The 14415-nt window shown below is 36.2% G+C and overlaps 1 protein-coding gene across 5 annotated transcripts in view; it reads right to left on the bottom strand.

Moving 5' to 3' along the window:
* Nucleotides 1–566: 566 nt before the first annotated feature.
* The window catches only part of CFAP46 (cilia and flagella associated protein 46), a 142795-nt gene continuing 128946 nt past the window's right edge, over nt 567–14415 (bottom strand). For 4 of the 5 annotated variants that reach the window (XM_043551765.1, XM_043551768.1, XM_043551767.1 and 1 more), the window contains 8 exons: nt 12961–13021; nt 12839–12874; nt 9974–10076; nt 8702–8814; nt 6224–6305; nt 4004–4140; nt 3264–3350; nt 567–966 (listed from right to left, as the gene is read on the bottom strand). In XM_043551765.1, the coding sequence (XP_043407700.1) occupies nt 830–966; nt 3264–3350; nt 4004–4140; nt 6224–6305; nt 8702–8814; nt 9974–10076; nt 12839–12874; nt 12961–13021 (756 nt within the window). In that variant the 3' untranslated portion in view covers nt 567–829. Of the gene's footprint in view, nt 967–3263; nt 3351–4003; nt 4141–4161; nt 4547–6223; nt 6306–8701; nt 8815–9973; nt 10077–12838; nt 12875–12960; nt 13022–14415 lie in introns of those variants that run through there. The other variant, XM_043551769.1, reaches the window with a different exon arrangement.

Here is a 14415-nt window from a genome sequence, read left to right as displayed (position 1 = left end):
GTTGCAGGTTGGGAGATCATAGGTAAAGTTCATGGAACCACTTGCTATATCTATTTTATTCTTTATTCTGCTTGGAGCTTGTGGGGAGACACTGTACGTACTTTCTGGCCATGCCGGTGGGGTCCATGTACTCCTTCCTTAGCCCGGAGATCCCTGGTCCTGCATAGAGCCCTTTGTGAAGTCAGAGGAAGAGAAGAATGCTGCTGTAGAGGAAGCTGAGCTCCCTTCCCACATGTGTGTGTGGCCCTGGAAAATCCAATCACTATTTATACCATTGTAGGTGAATGCAGAGCAAGTAATGCAAAAAGAAGTGGAAATATACCTTATTTTTGCTCAACACAACATAGTTGATTGCGAATGAGTTTTCTGGAATTTTGTGAACCACAGGAGAGATTTGAGAACTTCGTCAATGCTATTATAAATTATTCAAAGGAAAGTTAGTCAATTAAAAAGTACTTTTGAGTCTCATCGCACAAGTTTGTGACGTGAAAACCAGTATGTTTGCTCTTCTTTAAGCAGAAGGTAAATAATGGAGTAATCACAAGCAGAAATCCAAGATTTGTTTTTAAAGACTTTAATCAACAACAGAAGAGCACAGAGAACTACATATTTTCAATAACAGAAAGCTCTGATGAAAACCTTCTTTGATACTTTAATATCAGTACACAAAACTAAAACAAAGTAAATTAGCTAACACGCTTTGCACATTCTTAAACTCAATTCTTATTAGTCTACACAAAAAGTACTTAAGATGACTGACTAAATGCTAGCCTTCAAGATAAGGCCAATATCATGTATTCCTATTTACATATAGAAACCTGATATGAGTTCACGTAACAATTATGTTGGGTAGCCCATATAATACACAATTGAAAGATGAAGGCTGAATTGCAGGAAGGTTTGACTGATTGGGAATGATTTGGTTTTCGATTTCATCACTAGAAGAATTCTTAGAATTCTCTTCCACTAGAAAATATTCAAAAAAACTGTTATTTACAATTATACCTATTAGAATATTTTACAATATAGTATTTTTGCCTTCTGTTTGCTTAAATATTCTAGTATCTTTTGCATTCCTCTGTTTTACATTGAAATTATGATCAATACACACTACGGACATTTAAGTACAGAACAGAGAGAACTCAGACAATACTTACGATTTTAGTCTTCCCACTACCCCAAATCATTACTACAATAAGTCAGCAAAGTGAGGATTTTGTTGGCTTTTCACCAAGAACAATTGCGTTATTTTATTGTACTTTACAGGCATAAGCCTTAACTTTGGCAACTTCTACACAACTTTGTAAATGGAATATGATTTATGATGCTATGTTAGTAACAACCAATAAACAGATAAGTCCAGGACTGCCCCTGTGGGGGTCTCCCCCAAAGCCAGCAGGTGGAAATTCCTCTATAAATTACCCTGTACAGAGAAGAATTTCTAGTAGCTGCCTTCTACCAAGCAGGCTGAACTTATTTTGTGTTTGTAGAGATTTTGCCATGATCTGCAGCCACATCACTGTAATTTACTACTTGCTGTAAAATGTAAAATTAATGAGTATATTTCATGTTTGTCATGCTCTTAGCACTGCTTGCCACTCACACAAATGAAATGTTATACCAGTCAGACTTCCTGGGAAATAATCACACTATGTTGGTGAGGATTTTGGCTAATTGTGGTAAAGCTACCAAACAGGAAGTTTTACATAGGCAAAATGTAATTACCCAGACTAGAGTTTGGTCATATTACTGGCCTTGGTACCCCTAACTTTTCCAAAAATTGCCACGGAATGTCAGCACATGTAGTCAGGACCTTAGCTTTAGTTCTCATCTGTTAGACTGCACTTATACCAGCAAAACACCCCCTTTAAACATAATATGTTATTAATTCAATACTAACTAAGGCCCTCTGCCTGCAAACACCTATGTACATGTATAATTTTATATTTTAAGTGTAGTCTCACTGATCATAATGGGACTGCTAATGTGTTTAATGATAAACACGAGTAACTGTTTGCAGGATTGGGGCCTCAGAGGGGAGAGTGCCACCAACTTAATCACCAACCATATTGTATTTTCCAGGGCGGTGTGACTTACGTATTGATCTGCTCTGACTCTATTTCATGTATGACAGCACACCCAAGGCAGTAAGACTGCACACAGTACATTGTTGATAAATACAGATTGGAAACTGCAGAGAACACTATAAAGAGTGAGTCACATTCATTACTTCCTACTGAGAATTTGCATTTTTATGGAAGTAATTTTATATAATAATAGATTTACTTCATGCAGAGATAGTTCAGTTTACTTTATTACAAATACATACTGCATATGTCAAATGAAACCAAATTCAGAAGTTGCTGGAATCAAGTGAAGAAGTTTTCATAAAATAGTAAAGATTAATTAAGCTTTCCATAGAAACTAAACTTGAAAAGTACCTTACTAAATTATAGAAATTTTCCAAATATCCATTCTCCATGGCATATGCATAAATTAAAGCTTGATTTTCAGAGACTCCTTGCACCAGCAGCTCCCACTGCAGTCTATGGCAATTGCAGGTGCTCAGCACCTCTAGAAATGATGCCATTATGTAATAAGCTATATAAAATGTACATCATTAGATTAAATAGAATGGATTTTTATCAGCCTAAAAATAGAGTAATGCAGCGATTTATCAGGACCCAGATTATGAAGCACAATCAACGTCTTGTCCTGGATAGTCCAAAAATGTGAGATTAAGACTTATTTGTCTTAATATATGTTGAATTAATATGTTTCTTATATATATTATGACTATATGGTGATTAAAACAATTTATGATTTGGTACATATTAGACACTCTAAGATATTAGTTCACCTTGACTATTGTGTGTTTGCATCAGTCTACAAGGTCTGACTTTTAAGCTCTTCTCTTTCCCCTAATTCCCTCCATGAACTGTGGATGTACATATCAACTGCAAAATGTTTTAAAAATTTTTGTAATTGTATATTCCTATCTCCTAGTTAGTGGAGGCCTTTTTTCAAAACCACAATATTCTCCTGATGTTCCTTTGTTTAAAACATACTTATTTCCAGTCTTAGCTTTGCAGTAAATCAGCTGAGGGAGAAGTGCAACTGAAGACAGGAGCCACTTGATGTGGCCACATTTTTCCTCTCTTGCATTGTAACAAAGAATTGTAATAGTGGTTAAACTACAAGCATCTAATTTTGTTAATATCAGAGGCCAGTTTCTGTACATTATACAGAAGTGTATTTCTTACCTCCAGTTGGTGATTTTTCCACTCCAATCGTATACTTTTGAAGAACACGAATGGTCTGCCCAGTTGTTTTTCCAGTTTGTAACAAATCTAAAAAGAACGACTGTCATTTTTATGAACTTTTAATGAGAATTTTGAAAAACAAGAAGATACAAACCCTGGTTTTTTTAGACCAGTGCCTCAGCTTTTAAAAATTGAGCAAATCAAAATGATAGAGATCACTAGGAGTTAGTTATAGTTCTGTGATTGTGCTAGTAACTTTCAGGTAGTTTCCCATTCTCTGCCCTAGCAGCACCTACGGATTGCTCTGTGGCTCTCATGATTCAAGACCTTGCTCTTAACTATAAAAGTCTTGCTCTTAATTTATAACCAGCAGCTTGTCCTTCACTCACATTCATTTTACATTCTTAAAGCAAGAAGACAAAGTTAATGTTCTACTTGAAGGCATCACAGAACATTTTCTCAAAATAGTAAACTGCTACTAGTGTCCGGCAGCTCAAGGCCACTTCTCTCTCCATTAATGGGGGACAGGCAGGGCTCTGAGCAGGGTTTTTAGAAGGAGGGATCAGAAAGCCCGCATAGCCAGCCAATCCCTGCTACTCATTAGCATGCAGGTCTTCACAGCCTCTCTCTCAGCCCTCGATCTACAGAGAGGATAGCACAAGAATTGTGCTATTCTACATAAAGCATCAGAAAATTTTAAGGACTAATGTGTTAAGGTAAGATTTGCCACAAGTACATACTTTCAGACAAGATTTCCAGCCTTTTTGCGTTCTCTTGCAGGGGTGTATACCACTGGTTGGCCATAATGGAACGAACACCAGTAAGGCTTAGAAGGATTGCTGTCTCTGTTGGTCTCTCTACAGATATATGTAGACGACTAAAGAAAGTCAATAGTATAAGAATAATAGAATCAATTTTGAATATAGAGGACAAAAATGACTTTTATTCAACTTTCGCCATACAAAACATATCAGTAAATGGTGGATTGCATTTTTCTCATACATTTTTAATTCTTAGTGAAAATGTGTTGGAATGTTTTGTATTAAGTATGGGATGCTATATAAACTACTATGTTAAGTTCTACTTCAACTTTGCAGGGTGTGAACTCTGACCTCGCAGACTGTGCACTGCCATGTTACTGTTTAGGGAAGGATAATAGAGTAAATTAAAGGAAAGAATAACAGACAAAGCACATTAGTTGTGGATAAGGGGCTGTGCAGTAGGCTTTAGGATCCCGCTGAGTTCTTTGGAGACAGGCATGCTGAGTTGTTGGCAATGTTTACCTTCAGGAGGAGGAAAAAGAAGAAGAGAAGTGACTTCTCCTTACATGAGATGCATGTCTATGCTTCATCATATCTGGAGATAGGGCTGCTAAAAAAGTTTTACTTTTTTACTGCTAAAAAAGTTGTGTTTTGTTTCCCTTGTGGTAATAACATGTGTGAGCTACCCCAAGGTAAAACAACAATGAAGACAAGGCACTTCAGGCTGCCCTTGCAGTTAAACTAGAGTCCCTGGTCTTACTGTATTTTTACCTCAACATAGGTCACACATATTAATTACCGACAGTAAAAAATGCAGATACTTTAGCAGTGAAAACAAGCGGTTATAGCGAGCGCTGAAAATTTTGGAGACTCAGAAACAACAAACAAGGAAACACGTTCTCCTCCCTGGAGCTGGATTAAATGAAATTGCTGCAACTGAACATTTGGAGATTTGGAGTTTTGATAGATATTTTTTTTTTAGGTGAAATTTTACAGTACTGGAATTGTAGTAATTTAAAAATGGAATTTGGCTTTTTGTCAGTGTGCATTTCATCGTAATCCCTGTATAAAACAACAGTTAAGGTTTTCTATAATCTCTTTGGAGGATGCTATCTATTTCTTGGGGGAACATGAAGTTATGTGATTTAGCTTCTAATTGAAGTTATTCTAAACTTTCAGGGAACTGTCACAGTCAGAGCCATAAATCATCCACTTAAGAGATGCAGGATGACAACAACCGGCTGGTAAATACAATAATCTATTAGAATGAGACTGCAAATGTACACAGTTGGAAAACCTACATTAAGAAATTGTCTTTTGACTTAATTTAGGGAACGACTGTGTTTGGGGGAAAAAGCTTTGAGAAATAAAGGCACCATTCTTAATTGTTTTAATGTAAAAGAGGGGGATTCAGGCTTAGTTACTGGATTTAAATATTTAGTTATTTTGTGTGCATGTGTATTTATGTATTAGATATCTTACATCCAGCACATTTTAATTTGCAAGGTGTACAGGTACTTTCAGTGGAAGTGGCGATACTCACTGATGACTCTTTATATTTTTAGGGGGACTTTTCTATATATTTCCTATTAGTGGGACATTTATCAGATGAAGTCAGAAAAGTGGAAAGTATTTTAATCTCTCAATAATTTGTATTAGATATATAAAATAACTGTGTAAGCTTTGTCTCTTTAAATTTAGAAGCAAGGCAGATACTTAGCTGTCTTCAAGGTTAACACCTTTAATCAGCAATACTAAACATCTGGAAGGAAGTTAATTAGCATTCCAAAACAATTTATTCTAGTAAAAGACAAACACTTGGCTTAGTGTCTAAGTATTAATTGTATAAACCTTCAGAAGGACTCTAAAGTATCTTTCTATGCTAGAAAGGCTGTATCTGTTTAACTAGATTGATTTAAAAATCCTGAATTCGGAAGACAGTGGGGAAGGTTTCTGCCCCCCGGCCTTTGTCTCCTCACAACCTTGATCTGTCCTCATCTGTGGAACCCTGATACAATGCAGCACCTGCGAAAAAGGCTTCTGTAGGATCATGAAGAAAAGCAGCCAAACTCCCCACTCCAGACTCAGATCTGAGTCCACCCCACTTTCAGAAGCAGAGGAGACAATTTTAAATTTGCTTTTAAAGACAAAAAATGTGGCACTGTGACTATCTGCAGGATAAAGTAAGATTTATGCTACCTTTTGAGTGTATCAAGCTTTGCCAGTCGTTGGAAACTCTGATTTGACTGCATCAGATCTAAAAGTATCATCAACTGGCATTCTGGAAAAATAAAGTTAGTTGTTTTAACAGCATTTACAAAATGAATATAGATAACATGTGCCTTTCTGATGATATTGCTCTGGTGAAAGTATTGAATAAACAGTTTTCAATATAAACATTTATTGTTTCTTCTGCCATAACTGTATATTCAGCTCTTTGTTAAGGAAAAGCATTTGAATAATCACTTTCTACTACTACCCGACGTCTTTTTGTTTTGTGTTTGTACAGCACCCAGCACAATTGAGTCCTGGTTCATGAACAGGGCTCCTACGTGCTTTGGTAATACAAATAGTAAACGAATAATAATAATAATAATAAATTTACAGGACTCATTTCTGCAACCCTTTCAAGTTCAGTAGAACTGATTTCAGTAGGATTTACTTGCATGAGTAAATACTGCTTAAGATTGCAAAATTTGGTTCAATGTGATTTTTATCCAGAAGGGTCCTATATATTCTTACAAACAAATGACAGGGATCTCTGCTTCATTTGTCAGTTGTCTGTCTGAAAGCAAATTAAATTTAAGTGAGATTTACGAATATTTCTACTATTCAGATAGATAATCACATTTTGCAAATCAAATGTGATTTTTCCAAATGCGTTAAGTTAATTTACATGGTCAGTGAGACCAAATCAAGGAATATATAGCAGACTAATTCACTACCAATGCCTTTTCTGTACTGTTTTTGAATATTTGTTAAGGAAAAACACAAGAAGCTATTGGAATTCGAATAGCTAACTTATCCTTTCTAAATAAATATTCATGTCCTTTGGAAAACTGTGAAATGTGGATAATTGTAGCCAGGATGGCAAGAAACAATCTCCACTTACAGAAAATTTAGTGAGAGAATTATAATGCCATGTTTGCAGACATAGGTCAGTGGAGGCTCATAAGAATTAATACTTATTAGCTTCCATGAAAATTAGCTCTGTACCCAATTCAGCCTACAGGTAACATTAAATGACCTCATGGGCTGTCAACCTGTGGAAAGTTGGGTAGAGGACCAGAAAGTGGAAAGATTGTGCAGCTACCCCGACAGATACACTGTGTACAGTGGATATTTAAGGGCTTGAGGCCAGATTTGTAAAGACACTTGAAATTAATGGGTGTTTCATGCCTAAGTCCTTTAAAAATCCCACTAGGTGCCTAACTGCCTCTTTAGGTGCCTAAATACCTTGAAAAATCTGGCCTCAAATCCTTAAATATGCCCCTAATGGATCTGTCAGGATTAATTCCCTGTAAAAGGTATACTGTGCAGCCTCTAATAGGAATAACTATATTTTAAAGGAATAGAAGCGGTAGCCACATGAAAAGAACATTAAGCACTCAGTAGCGTAGGTGTTAAAGTCATTTTTGAAAATGAGACTTTGGCTTCTAAGACACTTGGGTGCTTCTGAAAATAGAAGACTTTGCTCTTTCAACAGGCTCAGAGAAATTTAACAGACACAGGAAACAGACTTGTTTTCTTTTCCAGTGAGGGTGAAAGCCATCACCACATTGGTAAAAATGCATCTGAGTAACTGACAAATCTACCAAAGCTTTCTGAGAAAATTTAAGATATTGTATCACTAGCCTCTGTGTTTTCCCTGCACTATGGTCTCTGTCCATGGAGAAGTGCTGGAAATCACACAGCATCTGTCTCACATATTTTCTGTTCCAGTGGTGTCTTTGTCAACATGTTTAGAATTTCCTGTTGATAAAATAGGGGGACTAGACTTTTTCTAGCACTTGAAATTTGATTCAGCATTCAAGAAGCACCATCATTCTAACATAGGAAAGGCATTTCCCTGCTTTTTCAGGGGACTATAAAACAAGACTACCAGAGACATATCATTTAGGCCCATGTTTTCAAAAGTGAACTCTAATTTTCAGTGCTCAACTCTAAACATGTAAAGTGTAATTTATAAATACCATCTCCAACTCTAACTCAACTCAACTCGGAGCTGTCAGCACTCAGAAACTCTGAGAATCAGATCTTGGACTCCCAAAATCTGAGGCAATTTTTGAAAATTTTACTCCTAACCTTATAATATGTGGCTTTTTGAGAAATTTGGACCCAATGGGAAGAAACTAAATTTCAGGAGGAAGAAAAATATGTCCAACAATAAAAACAGTCAAGCAAGTCTGACAGTAACCCCTCTGTCCCAAAAGTAGTGTTAAATTCTCACTGCTTAAATTCTAAGACTATTCTAACAGATAGCAAACAACAGAAATTTAAATGGCTATTTGTTCCACATGTTGAATGAAGAACATGGTCCCTTAGCTCTGTGTTAAACTGTACCTTTCATTGCATAAGCCTAATATTCTCATAATTATTTGGCATGGAATAGAATTTTATGACACTTTGCAAGGTAAGAGAACACAATATTTAGTTTTTTCAGCTTCCTTATCTCACCTGGGATGTTCATAGCAATGAATCTGTTAAGTAAAATATGAGACAAGAATCTTTCCATTCCATAGAACAGAAACGCACTGCAGTTATTCAGAAGCTGCTCCCACTCAGATTGACTGCAAAGAAAGGTAAGCTATTTAGACCAGACAGTTGTTTTACAGTAATATTTTTCTGGATACATCTATACAAAATATTTCAATGTCAATTACTCAACAAACAATTGTTTGAAAAGTAAAAAGACAAAAGAGAGAGAAGACTTCAGTTATGGTACAGAATTTGAACAGCAGTGTGTGTGAACTGTTACACAATAATTTACTTAGCTAAATTGTATACTTTACCATAGTAATACAACACCTCACAGTAAATAAGACACGGACTGCGCTTTTGAGATTTAAGGGACTATTCTACAGAGGAACAAGGGAGTATATACTGTGCAATCCCCAATTCTTTGAGATACAGTATTTATTTTAATGTTCAAAGGGAATGCTCAAGGACTAGCAGAGATACACTCATTAGGGAGCTAAGGAATTGGGGTGTGGAAAGAGATGATCCTAAAATTGAAGTAATTATAAATGAAGCTAAGTGAACCACCTATATGAAACAATATTAATTCCATCATCAGGTCTTCTTGAAATTGTAAACTACAGGATGAATCTGCACTATTGTATTTCAGAAGTCTGTGCTACAATATTACAATCCTATAGTTAGTGTGAAAATGATATAGTTTTCAAATATTTGGTTCCAAAATTGTTGATTTATTAACTCAGTGAAGATGAAAGTACTTGTAAGATGGATGGGTGGTGATCTGAATTACCTGAACTTGTAACCTCCTGTTATTTTGTCAGAGTGATATTGCTAGAATGCCAATGTTATAAATTTGTCTATGTATATACTTTATAACTTTCTCTCAAACTCCTTGTATATGTCTTCTCCAGCTTTCCATTATTTTAGATAAGAAGGTTTTTTCCCAAGTTCCATTTATGGTAATTTTATTACAATCAAGAAGGACAGTGCCATTTTGCTAACAATAGAATACCCCTATACATACTATAACCTTGCTTGTGATCAATATGGCAAAATGTATTACAGGTGTGTCTTCTGCATTCTTTCTTTAAATTCTTCCATCTATAAATCTGTAGCTATGCTTAGGGTAGGGGCGATGTCTTCCTATGCATTTGCACAGCACCTAGCACAATGGCATCCTAGTCATGACTGGGGCCTCTGGGAAATACCTCTTTGAAAAAAAGAGAGAAATACAGAAGAGCCATAACAAACCTTGGAACATGCATGCTACCAATAACTCCTTCCCAGTGTGGTGTAAATTGGTCATGGTATTTTTCTAGGATTTCCTTTATTTTTTGGGAAGGACTTACTGCTTCTGTAACATAAGAATTTAATCATTTAACGTAATATAGAGTATGCAATGCAGCCTAAATTTCTAACACGCAGAGGCTGGCAATACAATTTTTTTATTTCTATCATCCTTCAGTCTAAAGTTTTTCATGAGAAAAGTCCAGTGGATATGCCCTGTCAATTGTAGGTCTTAATCCTGACTAAAGCTAAAGGTGCCAGCTAGTGCCAAGCGTGATCGCACATTTTATGACTGAGAGGGATACAAAGATAACCTAGGAGAGAAGTCAAGGATAGAATAGGTATAAAAATGAGCTCTAAAGATGGTTCTTCTATGTCAAGAGTTAACATAAGGTTGCACTGCTCATAATATTCCTGCTTTAGGGGCTCAGATACTCTGGTGATAGGAACTATATAGCACCTATATACAAAATGGAATTCAATTTCCAGAGCTCTCAGTTTAACACATTTCACAAGACTAAACTCAAAACCAAACAACCCTTCAGTTTTAGTTACAGTTTAATTAGTCTTTTCCATATTGATTATATTTTCTATGCACATGTAGCTATAATTTCCTATGTGCAGCTCCTCCAAAACTTCAGAATCAGTTATTTCTGCTCTGCTATCAAAGAGAAATTAGGTAGAGCAACGTGTCCCAAAGTCATAACATTTGTTATATGCTAAGGCTGGAGCAATATTTTCCCCTTTGTTAAAGATTATTTTTTTATAACTTTATCTGGTTCAAATTCCAAATTTAAGTATATTTTGAGCATGCTGAATAAATTAGCTTTTGCTAATAAATTTGAATAAAAATTAAATTAAATTATTGTCTTCAGTGGGGAAAATAGGTGACATTGGTAGTTATGAAAATATTTTGTGTCAGACTGTACAAACACAGTAACTGATACACGTAGCCTTGGTAAATACACCCCACAAGAAAGAAGTGGCCATTTTTAAATGACCTTACATTGACATTCTTGATTATTGTTGTATCCTTGACCTCTTATAAAGAATCACAAGATAACATGCCACTTCAAGGCTTTAATCACTACATGAGTTTTATTTATAATCTTTGGCTAGAGGACTTCTAAGTATAACTCTTGTTAAAAGTGATAAAATATACACAGAATTCTAGCATAATGGCTTTTATTTATCAATAGAATGCATAGAATTTTGTTTTTCAAACTTTAACTAGAAAATGTTATTTTCAATTTTAAATGATTAGTTCTAAATCACAAATATGAAATTTTCAAATGTACAGCAAACTGGTATCACATTTCTAGGAGGTTATTTGGGAGGTCTAAGTGCTTTTGAAAATCTTACTCCCAGCGTTTATGTAAGTTTGAAACCAGACAATTTGATTTTTTTTGTCTTCTATTTCTTTACACAGGTTTTAAGTGTCAAACCTCCAGGCTGGATTTAAGTGATAGAGTTACATTATTATACCAAACATTTCAGGTACTTTGAATGGATACTCAGGGTCACAGAAGATTTTATGTATGATTACATTTCAAAGAACGCAGAATAAACACCGATTTTTAGAAATGTGCTGATTCACTATTTGCTGTCACTTGTAGATAACCATTTGATACTTATGAAATGCTGCTTTTCTATAAATTTAGAAAACATGAAACTATTAACACCAATTGTTAAGCGAGGAAAAGGGCTACATACTAAATACTGTAAGAATTTCAGTTTTACATTAATTATTTAAAAAAGAAAAAAGTCCAGCTTATTCCCCTGGGGTGAAATTCTCATCACCAACATGAAGTCAGAGTGATCAGGCTCTGTGCAGGTGAAATGCCAAGGGACAGTGGGTTTGGAAGCTGAAATTTGCCCTCACAACCTGATGCGAGGGTATGGAGTTGCAGCACAGACCTCCACTGCAGCTTATGAACTGGAGTAGCAGCTAGAGCTCCTCTGTATCAGTTGCATGTTATCTAAGTATGACTGGCTCCCGATGTAGATCACTCTACCTCTCCTCTACCCCACTCCCACCACTACCCTTTGCTCTAGCCCAGTGATACTCAGACTTCAGTGGTTCGGGAGCCAAATTAGTGATCAACATTACCCAAAAGAGCCACAGTAGTGTGAATTCATTGTTTCATTTACTATTTTTATATAACATATATATTATTCTCCCAGCAAAATGCCTACCAAGTATTCTACAATTGCTTAATAACATAGTAAAAGCATCCTGATTGGTTAATAACTTAGATTAGTTAATAATTAAATCACACAGTGTTTTAATATCATGTGCTGGAAAGAGCCGCAGGAGACACATTCAAGGGTCAGTTGCAGCTCGAGAGCCTTAGTCTGTTCTAGCCTATGCAAGGCCTGCATGGAGATCTCTTCTGCAACACATAGGAAAATCACATAGCACTCATTCCTGTGGCTCCTCATGAACCTCCAATGCATGCTGAAGTAGTGCTGAGGCCTTAAGTTTACCAATTTAATCCAAAAATAGCAAAACAAATTCTTGTTAAAGAGCTATACATTTTGTGGGGAAAATATAATGAGGAAGTTTATTTCAATAATTATTTTCTGGGAGATGTTGGTTCCATATTTTATTAGTTATATGAAGAAGGAAGAATGCAGCCTAATTTGACTGAATCTGAAACAGGTTTTTATTTTTATAAGAAGCTGAGAAAAATAATTAAAACATAAGCAACATTATGAGGATGAGCTGTTATGTCAATTACCTTGTCTTAAGTTCATCACTTACTATAAAAATGTTCCAAACCCACAAAACCTTTAGGTTGTGGAGAAAATATTTTCTAAATATATTACCTGCTTCTTTTGCTTCATTATATGGATCCACAACATCTGACCTATAGCTAAGGAGGTGTAAACAATGAAATCTATCATCTGAACCGATACATTCTGGTTAATAGTTCCTTTTGAAAGGATACATTTAAAATTGTGTGTATCAGCAGACAGGCAGTTAGGCGGTAGAATACGGTTAATGGGTACCTACAATTAAATAACAAAGATTATTTTTTTTGCCATGCAAAAATATTCCGTAGTTATATCAATATTGCACAACATTGTGTCCAACAAAATGAGCTACACTAAAATGCTTTCCTGAAGTCCGGGGGCTTAGACCAAAAGTGGTACAATATGCCAGTGCCAACTGAAACCAAAAACATAAGCACATTTTGTTGGGGAGAAGCAGTTCAAGTCCGTTTGAAGCTGCTTACTTTGATCTAATGCTGGATACTTTGTTCATACACAGAATATGAATTTAAATGAAATGGAGGTTAGTTACCTGTAACTAGATATTCTTCAAGATGTGTGGTCCCTGTCTGTATTTCACATGTGGGTATGCATACGTGCCATGAGCCTGAGTCGAGAAATTCTAAGCAGCAGTGTCCATTGGCCTACAAATGTGCAGTAGATCTCTCCATACCCAACTGATGGCATAAGAGGCAGTGTGGGCCAACACCTCTCCAGTTCCTCTTCTGATTGCAAATCCAACAGGATTTGAAGCAGAGGAGACAGAGTGAGATTTGTGTAATACAGAAGGGATCACAAATCTCAAAAAACTTCCTGTTACAGGTAAGTAACCTTCATTTCTTCCTCATGTGGGTGGATTGACAAGCCATGCTTAGACTGGAGGGAGTGAGAAGCTGGAAGCAAAGATGCTTGCAGTACTGCAGTTCCCACAGCTGCATCTTCAGCAGAGGCCTGAACTAGCTCATAATGTCTGCACTTCCCAGAGACACACGTCTCACCCAAGCAGTAGAGGCAGCATTGATGACTGTCACTCGTGGAAAAGGAACAAGGGCAGGAGACGCAATTCTTGAACTCTGGGACTCTGGGCATAGTTCCAGGCGACGGGGAGGGAGTCCCCAATACAGGGAAAAACAAGCTATAATAACAATACTATAAAACTCTAACTAGATTAATATAAAAGTTATGAAACATAGAAACTATTAAATATTTATTTACAGGTTCTATCAAGAGAAAAAGCTGCAGAATTCTGTGGACACAGAGATTCTGACTCAGGCCATGCGGCAGTAAGATGGAACTGGAGAGGTGTCAGCCTGCGCTGCCTTTTATGCCCTTAGTCGGGAACACAAGTGGGCCAATGGACACTGCGTGTTAGACTTTCTGGACTCGGGCACGTGGCACTCATGCATACTCAGGTGTGGAATACACATAGGCACCAGCACTCAAAGAACTAACTCAGCAGTTACTGGCAAAGATTAATAAAAAAGATTCTAACAAATTCTGTGGTTTTTACTCCATCTCACACTTACAGTGTGTGTAACAAAGACCTTGATAAGAACAACAAATTACCCTATTGCTTTTCTTAACTCATGTGTCTTAGGAAAAATGTAAGGAAATAAATTAAAAAAAAAAAA

The sequence above is a fragment of the Chelonia mydas genome, chromosome 7, assembly GCF_015237465.2.
Source record: "Chelonia mydas isolate rCheMyd1 chromosome 7, rCheMyd1.pri.v2, whole genome shotgun sequence".
Classification (NCBI taxonomy): Eukaryota; Metazoa; Chordata; order Testudines; family Cheloniidae; genus Chelonia; species Chelonia mydas.
The sequence above is the reverse complement of the archived record's forward strand: the minus strand, read 5'-3'. Positions and strand labels throughout refer to the sequence as shown.